The 18135-nt window shown below is 44.7% G+C and overlaps 1 protein-coding gene across 2 annotated transcripts in view; it reads right to left on the bottom strand.

Annotated features, from left to right (window-relative positions):
• The window catches only part of fras1 (Fraser extracellular matrix complex subunit 1), a 451829-nt gene that overhangs the window by 424726 nt on the left and 8968 nt on the right, over positions 1–18135 (bottom strand). For both annotated transcript variants that reach the window (XM_057831795.1, XM_057831797.1), the window contains exon 2: positions 9782–9813. In XM_057831795.1, coding sequence (XP_057687778.1) covers positions 9782–9813 — 32 coding nt within the window. The remainder of the gene's footprint in view (positions 1–9781; positions 9814–18135) is intronic.

Below are 18135 nucleotides of genomic sequence, written 5' to 3'. Positions count from 1 at the left end.
CAAGTAGTAAATTCCAACATCGAATCAATGTATTTTAATTTGGTAATATTAATAATACTTAAAAATTAAATACTTAATTGCACGAAAATGTTTTTAGGAGGGGTTGAGAAATTAAGAAAGCGATGATTGAAAAAATTGAGCGTAGTTTGCGCGTCAGTGAGTTGGCTCGACAATACGGCCGGAATATGTCAGCAGTCTCGACAGTCATCAAGCAGCCATGGACCTCCGTTCGCCAGGGAGTTAAGGTGAAAATAAAACCGCTTTTTTAATTTCTTATTTATTCGTAATTCATACGTATTACATCTGTATAATTTAATGCATTTGTTCAATTAGAACAAAGCTCACCGAATGCTCCCCTCCTGCACCTACACACTCGCTGTCTGCTCCGCTTCCGTTCACCACTCTATAAGGCTAGGTTCATGCTGCAGGTCTTGATTCTTAATTTTTTGTCATATCTGTTTGTTTCTGGTTTTTTTTTTGGCGTGGCCGTTCAGACTGCCTTTGTCCATTGAGCCCGTTCAAGTATTACGCATGCGCACTAATTCGCAGCCCGAGAAGCACCGAGCAACTGACCCGCTTGCGCAGGTGCATTGAAACAAATGACTACACATGACGCGCACACACACATACAGACAGTTTTCTCCAATTCCAGGCCGTGTAAGCAATCTTGAAATATTGCTCATTTGGAGCAAAGAGAAAACCGAGCATTTTCAAGCTTATCTTCAAACCATTTTATTTTTTTATGACTGTTGTCAAGCCCTCTCCTTCCCCAAAAGCTGCGTTCAAACTAGGAGTTAACGCTAATACACAGCTGCACCACTACCGTAGCACCCTGTTCTCTTGCTATTATCAGACGTAATTGCTGGATAAATTCCGATTTGGGAGACTTGACAGTTCAGACTGCCGCCACATTCTGGAAAAATGTGGCCCTGATCGGATTTAAACCACATACAAAAGTGACCCAGATCGGATTTGAAATGGTCCACTTACATGCGACTTGTCACGTTCTGACCGTCAAGTTAATGCCTCACTCGAGTCGGAAAAACACGAAAAAATTCCTGCATTAAGACCTGCGATATGAACCGAGCCTAAGTTAAGGTGACAATAAAAATGTTGTTTTTTTGTTTGTTTTTTTACCGGAACATACAGTATTTCCTCCACACCCTTCTCACCTTTTTAACCCCTGACCCATTTTCATGCCTTTGTGTAGTGTGGCTACATCGTTAACAAAAACAAATGTAACATCTCAGCTGTTCAAACATTCCACAGCCAATGTCTTTCAAGCTTCTCTACGACTTTTTTTTCCCCAAAACGTAATAAAATGTGTCCATTTTTAATTGTGAAAAGAGTAAAGAAAAAAATTGTATTGACACATTACAGTACATAATGGGCCATATCTAAACCTGGAGTAATGCAATGCAGCTTAACGTAACATGACTTGATATAAAGTGATGTAACATAACTTGTTGTAACTCAAGGAACTGGAAAGCAATTTTTGTTTATACTAGTGTTTCTCAAACTTTTAACTTTTTACTGAAGTCCCCCTTAAAAAATTATATCAATACTCGGCTCTCCACCACGATAGACCTCAACATAACATAGGTAGCAAGAGCTAGCATACCGCACTTTGAGGACCTCTGGTTTTAACTCATAATGTGTGGTCTTTCCATTACATCATATGTTCTGGGATTTGTGTAGATGAGACAGACTGACAGACATACAAAGGGTTAGAATGAAAATGCGCTGCGTTCTTCCAATCAGGCGCCTCTGATGACATATAAGCCACCACCTAAGCAAGTTGTGTCTGTAAAATGCCCTACATGTATATTGACAGACATCATCACGCAGCCGCGACAACAGCATGAACAGCTTTAGCATCTACGGAGTAATAGCATTACATCCAAATATATCACGCAGTCCTCCAGGCGGGAATTCCTGGCTTGGAGAGTCAGAGCTCCCGTTACGGCCTTCAAATAGAGCCCGCTATGCAACAGGCTGTCTGGTACAGACGCCACAAGGGGGCCTGACATTGGACTTTACATCACTTCCTGCTGAGATGTCATGCCGATTATTGTGTGGTAAAGTATTTAAGTCGGGGTGCCAAAATCATTTTTGGTTCGCGGGCCACATTTATGGCAAAAAGATCTCATGTGAACCGGACTAGTTTTTTTTTGGCCAAAAAAGTGAAGTCACTGGCTGCCATTGATGGTGCACAACGTCCAATCCATTTTGGATTGGACATTGTTCGCCTGAGAGGGACCGAATTCGTTTAATAGCCCCCTTCATTTTAATTAATTAATGTTTGCTCACTTCCATGTCATTTTAAGATACTTTCAGGCACAATTTCTGTAAATTCTGGATCAGTTACTGATGCTTTGTCGGGCATTTCTGGGCTACTTTCTGTTGGTTTTTGGTCACTTCCTTGTTAGCACATTGGCTGCCATTGACGGTGCTAGACGTCTAATGCATTTTGAATGGAAGACGGCGAATGAACGAATGTACAGTGCCTTGCGAAAGTATTCGGCCCCCTTGAACCTTGCAACCTTTCGCCACATTTCAGGCTTCAAACATAAAGATATAAAATTTTAATATTTTTGTCAAGAATCAACAACAAGTGGGACACAATCGTGAAGTGGAACAAAATTTATTGGATAATTTAAACTTTTTTAACAAATAAAAAACTGAAAAGTGGGGCGTGCAATATTATTCGGCCCCCTTGCGTTAATACTTTGTAGCGCCATCTTTTGCTCCAATTACAGCTGCAAGTCGCTTGGGGTATGTTTCTATCAGTTTTGCACATCGAGAGACTGACATTCTTGCCCATTCTTCCTTGCAAAACAGCTCGAGCTCAGTGAGGTTGGATGGAGAGTGTTTGTGAGCAGCAGTCTTCAGCTCTTTCCACAGATTCTCGATTGGATTCAGGTCTGGACTTTGACTGGCCATTCTAACACCTGGATACGTTCATTTTTTAACCATTCCATTGTAGATTTGGCTTTATGTTTTGGATCATTGTCCTGTTGGAAGATAAATCTCCGTCCCAGTCTCAGGTCTTGTGCAGATACCAACAGGTTTTCTACCAGAATGTTCCTGTATTTGGCTGCATCCATCTTCCCGTCAATTTTAACCATCTTCCCTGTCCCTGCTGAAGAAAAGCAGGCCCAAACCATGATGCTGCCACCACCATGTTTGACAGTGGGGATGGTGTGTTCAGGGTGATGAGCTGTGTTGCTTTTACGCCAAACATATCGTTTTACATTGTGGCAAAAAAGTTCAATTTTGGTTTCATCTGACCAGAGCACTTTCTTCCACATGTTTGGTGTGTCTCCCAGGTGGCTTGTGGCAAACTTTAAACGAAACTTTTTATGGATATCTTTGAGAAATGGCTTTCTTCTTGCCACTCTTCCATAAAGGCCAGATTTGTGCAGTGTACGACTGATTGTTGTCCTATGGAAAGACTCTCCCACCTCAGCTGTAGATCTCTGCAGTTCATCCAGAGTGATCATGGGCCTCTTGGCTGCATCTCTGATCAGTTTTCTCCTTGTTTGAGAAGAAAGTTTGGAAGGACGGCCGGGTCTTGGTAGATTTGCAGTGGTCTGATGCTCCTTCCATTTCAATATGATGGCTTGCACAGTGCTCCTTGAGATGTTTAAAGCTTGGGAAATCTTTTTGTATCCAAATCCGGCTTTAAACTTCTCCACAACAGTATCTCGGACCTGCCTGGTGTGTTCCTTGGTTTTCATAATGCTCTCTGCACTTTAAACAGAACCCTGAGACCATCACAGAGCAGGTGCATTTATACGGAGACTTGATTACACACAGGTGGATTCTATTTATCATCATCGGTCATTTAGGACAACATTGGATCATTCAGAGATCCTCACTGAACTTCTGGAGTGAGTTTGCTGCACTGAAAGTAAAGGGGCCGAATAATATTGCACGCCTCACTTTTCATTTTTTTATTTGTTAAAAAAGTTTAAATTATCCAATAAATGTTGTTCCACTTCACGATTGGGTCCCACTTGTTGTTGATTCTTGACAAAAAAATTTAATTTCATATCTTTATGTTTGAAGCCTGAAATGTGGCGAAAGGTTGCAAGATTCAAGGGGGCCGAATACTTTTGCAAGGCACTGTAACTGTGAACACGAAAGTGAGCGCAGTGCGGTAGTGCACGCCCTTGATCACACAAATCTAGGGTTTTACAGCACCATATGATTTTGTATGTACACAGGGTTCATACAGGTCCTTGAAATCCTTGAAAATGCTTAGGTTTTACTGTCGTGCCCCGCGGTCGCTTCTCGGCACTCTCCTGCTTCCGTCTTCACCTCTCTTTTCTATCCTTCTTGGGATCCAACGCGGATTGCTGGCTGGGTTGGCGGGGTGTCGCCCACTCCGGATGGGAATCCAGTCCTGCCCCAGGCCTAGTGGGCCGTGGGGGTCCCGAGGTGTGCCATGTCGGTTGAGGGGTTGCGGTGGCTGGCGGGCCGGGTGGGCGGGCGGTAATGGGGGTGGGCGTGGGGGGCGGTGGTGCATTCCTTCATCACTTGACTGAAGGCCGGTTAATGGGGATGTGGATGGTCCGGGGGACCACCCTGGGTCCCAGTTGGATGGGGGTGGTCCCCTTGCTGGAGCTGCGGGTGGAGGGATGGGCTGTGCTGGCTCACCCCCTCTGATTGCCTGGGTAGGGCCGTGGCCCTGGGGCGGCCAGCGCAGCATTTCCACTTGTCTGCAGCACTATCACGCGTCTGACGGGATTCACACATGACTGGGTGCAATTAGGCACACTCAAGTAGAGAGAATGTCGGTGTCAGGATTAGCGATCAGGCAGCATAGAATAGGATGTCGACATATCCACACGTACAAGTGATTCACATATTATATCACTGAGTTCTACCCCTCACATTGCTGATTTGTCAAGCCGTGACCTTCAACTTTCACTGGACTGGTTCGCAGCCGAGTGTGAAGCGGTCGGGATGAGAATAAGCACATCTAAATCCGAGACCATGGTCCTCAGTCGGGAAAAGGTGTAATGCCCTCTCCGGGACAGGGGTGAGGTCCTTCCCCAAGTGGAGAAGTTTAAGTATCTGGAGGTCTTGTTCACGAGTGCCTGAAAAATGGAACGGGAGATTGACAGGGGCGCCTGCAGTTATGCGGACTATGCACCGGTCCGTCGTGGTGAAAACGGAGCTGAGCCAAAAGGCGATGCTCTCTGTTTACCGGTCGATCTACGTTCCTACGCTCACCTATGGTCAAAGCTGTGGGTCGTGACCAAAAGAACAAGATCCCGAGATACTAGATACAAGCAGCGAAATGAGTTTCCTCCGTAGTGTGTCCGGACTCTCCCTTCTCGGCTCGAAGTAGAGCCGAGAAGGGAGAGTCCAGACACACCAGACCGGATGTGGCTCCTCCGTATCGAGAGGAGCCACATGAGGTGGCTTGGGCATCAGATCAGGATGCCTCTGGGGCGCCTCCCTGGTGAGGTGTTCCGGGCACATCCCACTAGGAGGAGGCCGCGGGGCCACCCCAGGAAACGCGGGGGAGACTATGTCTCCCGGCTGCCCTGGGAACTCTTTGGGATCCCCCAAGAAGAGCTGGATAAAGTGGCTGAGGAGAGGGAAGTCTGGGCTTCCCTGATGAAGCCACTGCCACCTCGACCTGATCTCTGATAAGCGGGAGAAAATGTATGGATGGACATTGCTGATTTGTGTACGCTGCACCTCACCTAATGTCATCTCTTTTTGACTCACCCCTCACACTTTCTTTTTGACCCCCCATATGGTGTCCACGGGAAATACAATTAGCTAATGCTAGCACCACTATGTTCATAAGTACTGTAAGCATTCAATGTATTTCTTGCAGTTGTTCTTTCTTCTCTTCTGTCTTCTCCTCTTCTATTTTCCTTTCTGTTCCCCTATAATCCCTCCCTGCTCGTTGCTCTCTCCTAATAAACGCAACACAATGAATAATCACAACAGGAGTATATCATACCTCCATGTAATACATTAAAACTGTTCAGACTATAAGGACACTCAGATTCCCATTTTCCGTGTCAAAGCAGTTGAACAGGGCAGGTTAAAATGTGTTTTCAAGGTTTGAAACATGCTTGATTTTGCATAAAGTCCTTGAAAATGCTTGGAAGTGTTAAGTTCTCAGTGGTTTCTCAGAACCCTGTCTTCTTTTCAGACAAAATTTCCCGAGCCTCTGGGGTTGTAGAATGTTTTAGAAAACGTTTGCGTACTTGAGAGAAGGTCCCATGTTTTATTTCTGCTTCATTGTAAAAAAAAAAAAAAAAAAAGAAGTTGGCATATTGTTTAAAAGGTACTGGAAAGAAATTGAAAACCGGTCTTAATAGTCCTTAAAAAGTGGTTGAGTTTGGACATGAAAAAGGTGTATGAACCCTGTGTACAGTATGAAGGAGCAACAACATCTGCCTATCACGCAGAAGAACCCCGCCGGCCATACATTTGCCGCTTCCGGCCTGCGGGCCACACATTTGACACCCCTGATTTAAGTGTTACCTACTGTATGTTGTTTCGCACTATGTTAGCTATCAGACTTTCATTTTTATTCATTTTGCTTAGTTAACATTTATGTGAAACAGAAGAAATGTAACATTCCAGGAGGAAGTGAAAAACTGTTTAACACAATATCTCCACAATTCAGAAAAAAATCTCAGTCTTTGCATTGTATGAAGCAAATATCTTGCTTGCTTAACATGAATTATGTTTTAAGAAATGAGCTGAATATGCATTATAGGGTCTTTAAAGACAACCCGAATGATCCAGCGATTTTTCCGTTTATTGACTTCAGAGGACTTGCCTTGGCTTTCTTTGGCATTCATCGGGAAGTGGGTGACATTTTGTGCAAATGTCAGCTCATCCTTCTGAATGCAAAAGTACTGACGGTTCTGAACATCTGCTTTTCCTCTTTTTAATGTTCAACACTCACCTGTTATGTTCCCGCACTTTCATCTCAACTTTAATATTCTTCCGTCCACACTTTTAGGACCGCCACAGGGAGAAAAACAGAACTCTTCTTCTCTTTGAACTCTAGAATGGCCTTTTGGACCATGTTGGGACATGCTGGGACATCCCAACTGAATCCCCCCAGCCTCACAAAAAACCCCTTCGTCTGCTAAAAACATTGACTGAACATGTCGGCTGTGACAAATGATCCCCTTGAAAAAACCTCGGGAAGCATCCAGGCACAGGTATGTCATGTCTCGCCATTTCCGCCTTTAATTACACGGCGAAGGTGGGGGTGCCAGAGGGGGCTGTCATTATTCCCCATGGGAATGTCTCTTTAGTGACTGTTTTACGGTCAGATTACTAGTTGTTTCGCAAGACACAAGTGGTGTTTTTCTACAAGTACAAATTTCATTGCTCTTTCCAAAAGTAAAACGGCTAAACAAGACTAATAAGATGCAGATTCATCAATGTCAGGCAACCTCTAAAAAAGGTTCTCAGATGACCTATGGCGTTTCGTGATAACAATGAGTAACAGAATTTTTGATGTTTTTGTTCTGACAGCTGTTCTTATCAAATTTGGTTGTGCAGAATCCACTTATCTGAGCTTTTCTTTATCATGTCAAGCTTTTGAACTATAAGATGCCCGTTTTCTTAAAAATAAAGAAAAAAACACTGTAACTATGAAAGGCTACAAAGTCATATTATTATTTGTTTGAGATGTTCACAATTGTTCGGTGCCTTCACCATCTACTAATGTCTATGTTGGGTTGATGTTAATTTGAACAAAGATGGACTCAACATGCACTGTACCAGAATGCGGAAGTCAGTTGTAAGAGAGGCGCGTGTGGATGCATCACACGAGTGGGTGCCTTGTTGTGTGTTTTTGCAGTGCTGTGTGTAATTTAGGGCTTGAAGGGATAGTATATTTTGTCGTATTTACTGTTTGACTGTTATTATTACTCTAATGTACCTAATAAGCATTTATATGATAGTTTCAGGAAAACAAGCAGAATATATTTGACATAGGGCATAAGAAATACATGACACCTTCTGACAATGAAAGCCCCAAGTGTGTGTCATGCAGCTAACTGAGCAAGATTGACGCTGACTACTAGGTGATAGGCAGGACATCTACAAGCCCATGTATGCAACACCAAATCCCGCAATCAGCTCTTCAGGACAGTCCAAAACAAATGGCGGGACGTCCTGTACTACCACAACACCCGATAACAAAAACAACTCTAAGTTTTATAGCTCAGCGCCTCTCAGACGCTGAGGTGTGCCGAACCTCCCACCTCAGTTGCCTCATTAACCATGACCCAGCAACAGTGACACACGAACCTGCCCACGGCCCGCCCCGCAAGAGCCTTCAAAAAGACTGAGTGTTTAACCAATCGTTGTAATTTTTCTTGGGAATCTTTTGTTGACTTGTGATATGGGGAACCTGGAACCAGTCTGCCTCCTCGCCTGGATCTGTTGCTGTTTTGCCTTGCCGTTTGATCGCTGTCAATCTAAATAAATTGTCAACTTGTGTTTCTAAGCCTTTTTCCAGCTTTCAAAATCGAGTCAGTACAAGGGGTTAAGACTAAGGTGAACGTGCAGAGTTTGGCCTTTTGGCCGGGTTGTCGGAATTTCGCCGGCCCGAGCCGTTGAAGCTGCGCCAGCGCGGGTCAGATTACAGTAACGCGTTAATTAGTAACGCGTTACTGACAACAATTGTTCTAATGTAGTTAAAATTTTATTTGCATGTAGATGTGAGGAAATGAGAGAAAATAACATGTAGGAGATGGAGGTTGGGGATACCAGTTTGTTAACTGTTGTTTTGCATGAAATTCTGAATGAAAATCAGTTTCTCATGTATGCCTTGTAACAGTAGGTGTAATGCAGTAGCTTAAAAGACTTTCTGCCTCCATGGCGACCTTTATGTCAGGGAGTTCCGGCAGGAAACTAGTCACTTTCACCCTTAAATAGCACAACAAGGAAAGACAATCTTAAAGAAAAAAAAGGACTCGGCTAGTTACCTAAAGCATTTAGACTTTAATGTTTATAAAGTATCAATTTTATTCTTGCTATATCATGCAGGACCCTTCCCCGAAGGTTCAACTGCTTCAGGGCTGACAGCAAACAAGTACCGATCTCACGTTGGGATCTGATTTTAAAGAAAAAAAAATGCTCATATGGCATTTGATAGCCAGTTACCAAAACATCTTGTTTAAAATCAATAGCATTCTAGATCTGTCACGCAACAACCATTCTTAATCAATATCGATGGCAATTCAGGAACTGCACATTCCTAACAAGCAACACAGTCCCAACTTTTGACCATCAGCTACCCAGGATGTTAGAATCAGACATCTTTTCAAAAATCAATAGAACTCTTGCTCTGACACATTTAAAATCAATACTATTAATGCTACGTATGTCAAAATCCAACTCTACCTTAACAAGAACTTATATCAAGTCAATTTACGTCAGTATGTAATTACAGCTGTACTAATGCCGTTATACTTTTAAAATGACTTTGTATGATGGGTTACTTTTTTTCCTAACCAATTAGAGCAGCTCAAACAGCAGAACAGGAAGTGTGACTGCAGTGATCACATGTGTACAGTGTATATTGAATCTATTATAAATGACACTTTTCCAATGAGTTTATCCTGCACAGTTTTCTACTTCTTATCACACATTAAGATGACGCCAACTCATGAATAATTCATGGGAAAATAAACTGTCAGGGTTTGTGTTTTAAAAACTCAGATATTCCCGTCTCAATGCACAGGATGAGTGAAAAGAAGAAAGAAGAGGATGAGCCTACCGCATGGACAGATCCCTCGTAGACACACGCGCCTACGCACACACACAGAAGAGAGGGAACATTAGCACCAGTGCACATCTGGGTCATGTTTCCATGCACAAGGATTATATACATGCAGGATTGGGATTATCGCACAGGTCAAATTTGAGCTCATGACATCATCATCATAGTCACACCTCTATCTCCTTCTTGGACCCAGGAAAGGAATTTTGGAGAGCGGATTAATTTTAAAGCTGTTTTAATATATTCAAAGCAGACATAAATACAACAGATTTCAGACAGATTTGAGAAGATTAGACAGAGATATAAATGTCTTCGGAATGGGATTGTCCAGGTGAAATTTAATTTGCTCGCCTATGGCTCTTGAAGTTCACTGGCCCCACTATTAAAACTAGGAGTGGGAACCTCTTGGTACCTCACGATACGATACAATTTGCGATTGAAAGCTCACGATAACGATGATCTGACGATACAACGATTATTGATACATTGGTCAGGAAATCATTCTAGGATATTCTACGAACAACAAATAAACAGAAAACCAAGCTTCTGCTGTGATCTGGAATGAGTTTATCACTTATAGATGTCCAATCCATTTGAATTGGGAGGGTGGCGCTACCATCCCTCCCACTTCAAACAGATTGAACGTCTAAGGCCGGTAGTGGCAGCCAATGCCAGGCAATGAGGTAATTTTGGGCCAGTCAAGGTCATTTGACTGTTGATTTTCATTTCAGTTACTTCCTGTGGATTTGGGGGTATTTTATGGGTCTTTCTGTTTATTTTGAGTCACAGAACAGGAAGTGACCTGGGAATCACCCAAATGAATAGGCAGTGATTCAAACTCAACGGGAAATGACCTGTAAATGCCCTAAAATGAACAGCAAGTGACCTGTAAATGCCCTAAAAATCGGACAGAATGACTGTGAATGCTCTGGTTTTGAATGAACAAACATTCCCAGTCTAAATGGTTTGGGCGTCGAGCACCGTCAAAGCAGCCTTAGAGTGAACTGAAACACTGTTATGGTGGAAGATTTTGGTAGCAACTTGTTGGTTCATTTTTATTTTTATTTTTTAGACATTGACACCTTTTTGAAACGATATCTCGACTCTTGGCAGGAGCATATCGATAACCTTTTGGGATACAATGTATCACGATATATCACCATTTGGATGTTTTGTCACACCCCTAATCAAAACCACTGACCCAGGTGAATGTGCCAGTTATTGACCCCAAAAATCACAAAAAAACGGACAATTTGCTTTAACAAGATGAATATCTTCATCCTGTATTTGTCTTGATGCCACGGTGGCCAAGTGGTCACTATATCCACCTCACAATTCTGAGATCAAGGGTTCAATCCCAGGCTCTGGCCTTGCTGTGTGGAGTTTGCATGTTCTCCCTGTGCCTGCGCGGGTTTCCTCTGGTCTCCCAAAAACATGTGTTGTCAGTGGGGGTCTGATGAAATGGTGATAATTTCTATCCCAAAGGGTTATCGATATCCTCCTGCCAAGATTGAGATGATGTTTTAAAAAGGTGTCTGTAGGTTCCAAAATGTAAAAATCCCAGCTCAACTCTCTCTTCCTTGTTTTCCTCACCAGCCTGCTGGACAGCGGCCATAAAAGACTCGAGTTTGTTTGTTTAATCCCACAAAACGTAATCCAAACGCGAACAAAAGAACAAATTAAAAAATGAGGAAACGAAAAATAATCCGCTCGTTAAATCCAAAAACATAAAGAGATCGATGGAGAGAGTAGATAGAGAGGTCGAAAAACTGTGTGGCACTCTCTGGCTTATGCCTTAACGCAAATATCGCACACACAGCTACTTCAACATACATCGTCAAACGTGACGTCACAAACTAGTTCCATAGAATCAAAATAATTTATTCACAATTAACAAGAATAATTAACCCTTTAACACCGAACGTGTCGGCAGCGACGCGATTACGCATATCGTCTTTGAAGCTTCGTCACGCTGTAATCACGTCACCCACGTGCCGCTGGTTGGTCTCATTTGAAAGTGCAGAAGTTGATGTCCACATCAGTTTTTATTTGAAGTCACTCGACCAAGAAAAACGGGAAATAATGTCATTTGAGTTTTATAGTTTTATTGCACTCATAAATATGCATTCAAACGCTGCATGGACCATGTCTCTATCTCCATATTTCCATAATTTCTTGTCCTTTTTCAAAACCGAAAGCAGCACAAAAGACTACATATCCTGAGAGCCGTTCTGATGTCAAGAAGGACGAACCGAATGTGATCATTTTTAATAAATTTCCGAACGAGGCGCACAATCATGGGAGGCATGCGACGCAAGCAACGGCCGATTGGTTTGAGCGAGCGACTTTGAAACGTGCAGAATGAATATAAAACTACATTTAGCGCAAGCTAATGCATTATTTCATTAACTCAAGGAGGAAGATGAGCCGTATTTGTCGTCTTTTTCTTTGCATGAGTCGGCGTCTCGGCGAATAGAAGTGACGACAGCGCGCAAACGGTGAAAGAGTAGTGTGACGTGTGTGACGCAGCTCCGTGACCAGTGTTCAAGCATATATATTTTTTCTTTACTAGAATTGTTTCAATTTTTATGTAGATGTGTGTTCGAGAAGCTTGATTGCATGTAGGTATATACTTTTGATAAGGTGATGGGTACAACACCTAACTTCACAGAGATATCCTCCAAACCCTTTTTGTGTTAGATGATATATATAATTTTTTTTCTCACTATTTTGCACTGTATATAACCTGTTTTGACCATAGTATGTGTAAAGGCTAAAAACGCCTATGACCATACCTGCTGTTTGTGTTGAATTGTCAAACAAAACTATTCAATCTTATTTTTTTCAATTGAATGTTTATCCTAACAAGTTGAATAAATATGATCAAGCTTCAAAACGATTGGTCGAGCATGTTTGGTTGTCAGTGGGACGTCAACATTACAAATTTTGAAAAAAGATTTTGGGATTTTTTTTGTCTTTTTGGGTCCAAAATGTGGATTAAAATTGGCCAGTGAAGAAAACAACAGTTTGGACATGAAGTTCAAGGTGTCCTGAAAAAAGGGACCCAACTTGGCCATTGTAAACAATTTTTTCTTTGAAATATAAAGGCAACATCAAATGCATGCAAATTCGGTCAAAATAGGCTTAGGTGTTAAAGGGTTAACTAAACCATTATTTAGGCTCCTACAGTGTCAATGTCTTTAAAAAAATGAACCAAGTTGCTACCAAAATCTTCCACCATAATAGTGTCTCAGTTAACTCTTAGGCTGCATTGACGGTGCTCGACGCCCAATCCATTTAGACTGGGAATGTTTCTTCATTCGAAACCAGAGCATTCACAATCATTCTGTCAGATTTTCTGGGTATTTACAGGTCACTTGCTGTTCATTTTAGGGCATTTGCAGGTCATTTCCTGTTGAGTTTGAGTCACTGCCCATTCATTTGGGTGATTCCCAGGTCATTTCCTGTTCTGTAACTCATGATAAACAGGAAGTGACCCATGTAATACCTCAAAATCAACAGGAAGTAACTGAAAATCAACAGGTAAATGACCTTAAATGGCCCAAAATTACCTCATTGCCTGGCATTGGCTTCTACTACCGGCCATAGACGTTCCATCCGTTTGAAGTGGGAGGGATGGCAGCCAATGAACGAATGTTCACTCCCACTTCATATGGATTGGGCGTCTGCTAGTGATAAACTCATTCCAATTCACAGCAGAAGCTTGTTTTTCTGTATATTAGTTGTTTGTAGAATATCCTAGAATGATTTCCTGACCAATGTAATAATCGTTGTATCGCCATATCGTCAAATCATCGTTATCATGAGCTTTGTATCGCAAATCGTATCGCATCGTGAGGTACCAAGAGGTTCCCACTCCTAGTGGTAGGCTGATTGAACACTCTAAATTGTCCATAGGTATGAGTGTGTGCGTGAATGGTTATTTGTCTCATTGTGCCCTGAGATTGGCTGGCAACTACTTCAGGGTATACCGGTACTCTGCCTACTACCCGTAGTTAGCTGGTTTAGGCTCCAGCACCTCCGTGACCCTCGTGAGGAGAAGCGACATGGAAGATGAATATTTTTTTTTTAGGTGGATTTAATGAAAAGAGCAGCAAAATGGTGCAAAAGCATGAATCCTGTGCCAATAATCCTATTCCAAGGCTCCAAATGGGGGCATTATCGACTAAAATTGGAGTCGTAACATGCGCAACCAGTAAGATTGTTTTGGGGTTTTTTTCCAGGAGAGCAAGACCCACAACACCCACAAGACCCAGCCTCGGTCATATTTACGCAACACGTCCCACTTGTCATCTCCAGTTGTGATTTGCGCTTCACAGAACAACACGGGGCGCCACACCATGTTTCTATTTGATATTTTCCAAGTGTTGAGTGCGCAATGATTGTAACATCCTAAGTCTTTTTCTCAAGATTTATTTCAATTGCAACTCTGCGACTGCTAACCCTGTGTGATGCATTCAAAAACGTTCACGAAAGAAACATTGCTCACAAAACGGACTCGGACAAACTGGCAACAGAACATAGAATATACATTATACATACAGTATATGTGCCTGTTAACGGTTTCTGTCACGTTCTGCTCCTGGTCAGATTTTGTGTTGTTGCAGAGCCGACTGTGGGGGCGTTCCCGACGTCACACCTGCAGCTCATCAACAACAGTATAAAGACGCAGGCGATCCACTGGAAGGACGCCGAGATATTTATTCTTGCTGGTCGCCATTTGACATCCTTGCATTTCGAGTAACTTGCTACTTTGGTAATTTCGCACCCTCCGTGGGTTTTAGTCGCCAGTCACTTTAGTTTTGTATGCCTCTACCTTGTGCAGGTATGTGAGTGTATTTTAGTTGTTTTATTGGCTCTGCCTAGCACCTTGGTTTACCCTCGCGTTTGTGTATTGATCCCCGTCGACCTCCTGTCACGGACCCGTTTTGTTATTTCCCCTTTTTGCCGCGAATGCGTGTTTTTTGTTTTGCATTTAATAAACCCATGTACGCTTCCTTCAGTCGTTTGTTGTCTGTTGTGAGGTCCAACCTTGTTTCCGCGTTCGCGGACCCTAACAGAATATCTCGGCCACAAGAATGGACCCCGTAGACAGCGAGTCCCAAGCCCCGGCATCCTCAGACTCGAGGCAGCTTGTAGACCCGCACGATCGCGTTCTCCATGAGATCAGGTCAGCGATAAACGCTCTTACCGTTAACCTGCGCTTTCTCGAGGCACGTGTAGACCAGGTTTGCGCTCACCGCCCCGTCTCACCGGCGGTTACGGCATCCGTCCACGTTCCCCTCGCCTCTCCGCCGGCTCCGGCTTCCTCTCCGTTGCGTGAGCCTAACATTCCGCACCCACCACGCTATGGGGGGGAACCCGGCTTGTGTGGGCAGTTTTTGCATCTGTGTTCGTTAGTTTTTGACCAACAGCCCCTCACGTATTCCTCCGATAGGTCCAGGGTTGCGTTCGTCATGAGCCTCCTCACCGGTAAAGCGGCCGCATGGTCGATGGCGATCAGCAATCAATACCCAGTGATACACGACTCATTTCCGGATTTTCTCGAGGAAATGAGGAGAGTTTTTGATCACCCTATTCGGGGTAAGGAGGCAGGTAGTCGCTTGCTCGACTTGACTCAGGGCAAACAGTCTGTAGCGGACTACTCCGTCTCCTTCCGCATTTTGGCAGCGGAGAGCGGCTTTGATGACGCGGCATTACGCTGTATATTTCGGAGGGGGCTACGCCCATTAGTAAAAGACGAACTAGCCGCCCGTGACGAAGCACTTGATTTGGAGGATCTTATAGGTCTGGCGGTGCGTTTGGACAATCGGCTTCTCGAACGGGAGCGTGAAAGAGGCGTGGAATGGCGTGACCGGTCGACGAGGGCCGTCATTGAGAGAGCTGATCCGAGGGCCGTCATCGAGAGAGCCGATCCAGCGGCGAGCACGAGTGTCTTCAATCCGGCTTCTCCTCCCTCGCCTGGTCTCGGTGGGCAGTCTACAACAGGAGAGGCGCCCATGCAGCTCGGCGGGAAGCGGCTCAACACAAGGGAGCGTGAACGACGCATGGCGGCGCAGCTGTGCCTTTACTGCGGTGAGCCTGGCCATCGCGTCGCCTCTTGTCCATCAAACCCTCGTGCAGCCTGCAGGGGCGGACCTACTTCAAACAGCGGGCTCGCAGCGGGGAAGTCCCCCTCAAGAGGCACCCCACCGCTAAAGCCGCAAGACAGCTCAAGAACACCAGACTGCAACTGCCTGGGATTATTACGGGGAACGGTCACAGCTTAAAGGTAACTGTCTTAGTTGATTCAGGGGCAGATGACTGCTTTGTGGATTATTCGGTCGTGGACTCGCTTGGTGGCTCCCTAATTAAATTGAAGGAGCCCCGGGAGGTACGGGACCTTAATGGAGACCTTGTTTTCACAGTTACCCACGAAACTGAAGCCCTCGCATTGGTTGTGTCTGGTAATCACGCCGAGCGTAGACCATTTTTTGTTATGCCAACCAAGTCTGCTCCAGTTGTTCTCGGGTTAACATGGTTAAAGCAGCACAACCCAGACATTGACTGGGAGGCCCCTAGGATCGTTAATTGGAGTGTTCACTGCCACTCCCATTGCTTACGTGCAGCGTCATCTTTCCCTGGAGCGTCAGTGTCGTCTAAGCCGGAACCGATCGATTTGTCCTTGGTGCCCTGCGAATACCATGACCTCAAGTTAGTTTTCAGCAAGACCCTAGCTAAGTCACTTCCTCCACATCGCCACTATGATTGTTCCATCGATCTGGTTCCGAACGCCAAATTGCCCACTTCTAGACTATACCAGGTGTCTAAACCGGAGCAGGGGGCCCTGAACGACTACATAACGTCGTCCCTCGCAGCTGGGCTTATCCGACCGTCCAAATCCCCAGTTGGGGCTGGGTTCTTTTTTATAAGTAAGAAAGATAAAACACTTCGCCCATGCGTTGATTACAGGGGTCTAAACGACATAACCGTCAAGAATAAATACCCCCTACCTCTCCTGGACTCTGCATTCGCTCCGTTGCAATCCGCCTCTGTTTTTACCACTCTTGATTTACGCGAGGCTTACCATTTGGTGAGGATAAAGGAAGGGGACGAGTGGAAAACGGCGTTTAACACTCCTATCAGCCACTTTGAGTATTTAGTTATGCCGTTCGGGCTCACTAACGCGCCAGCGGTTTTCCAGAACTTGATTAACGATGTTCTCAGAGACATGATCGGGCGGTTTTGTTTCATTTATCTCGACGACATCCTTATTTTTTCCAGAAACCTTGATGAGCACAGGCAGCACGTACGTTTGGTCTTACAACGGTTACTCGAAAACCGGTTATATGTCAAAGCAGAGAAATGCAAGTTCCATTCCCAGTCGGTCCAGTTTCTGGGGTTCGTTGTGGAGAAGGGCCAGTTGAGAGCAGATCCAGCGAAGATACAGGCTGTGGTCGAGTGGCCTTCTCCGACATCAAGAAAGCACTTGCAAAGGTTCCTCGGGTTTGCTAACTTCTATAGGCGCTTCATTCGAAACTACAGTCAGAAGGCGGAACCTTTGACGAGGCTTACATCTATAAAAGTTCCATTTAAATGGACCCCAGAGGCTGAGGCTGCTTTCGTAGCACTTAAAAGTTCGTTTACTCGTGCTCCTGTCCTCACTCACCCTAACACCGATTTGCCATTTGTTGTAGAGGTGGATGCCTCGGATACGGGAGTGGGGGCGATCCTGTCACAGCGTTCCCCAGTCGACCAGAGGGTTCACCCCTGTGCCTTCTTTTCACGTCGCCTCAGTCCCGCCGAACGTAACTATGATGTCGGTAACAGAGAGCTGCTGGCCATCGTTCTGGCACTACATGAGTGGAGGCACTGGTTGGAGAGGACGTCTGTGCCCTTCGAAATCTTCACGGACCACAAAAACCTGTCGTATATCAGAGCAGCCCGACGTCTGAATTCCCGTCAAGCACGCTGGGCCCTGTTCCTTACCCGTTTCAACTTTTCCATCACTTACCGCCCTGGGTCCCGCAACACCAAACCAGATGCTTTATCAAGGATCTTCAGCCCAGTCCACCACGAGACTGTTCCGGAGCCTATTGTGCCTGCTGTACGTGTGGTGGGAGCACTTCGGTGGGAAGTGGAGAGGAAGGTTGCCCGCTCGTTGCAAGACGGGACCGTACCGGTCGGATGCCCCAGGGACAAACTGTTTGTTTCTCAAGAGCACAGGTCTGAGGTACTAGAGTGGGGACATGCCTCTAAAGTCGCCTGCCACCCAGGGGTCTCCCGGACGCGGTTCCTAGTTTCCCAGAAGTTCTGGTGGCCTGGGATGAACAAGGACATCCGGGCGTTTG

This window comes from Corythoichthys intestinalis, chromosome 3 (genome assembly GCF_030265065.1).
Source record: "Corythoichthys intestinalis isolate RoL2023-P3 chromosome 3, ASM3026506v1, whole genome shotgun sequence".
Taxonomy (NCBI): Eukaryota; Metazoa; Chordata; class Actinopteri; order Syngnathiformes; family Syngnathidae; genus Corythoichthys; species Corythoichthys intestinalis.
Note: the sequence above shows the minus strand (reverse complement) of the source record. Positions and strands in the feature narration are given on the sequence as shown.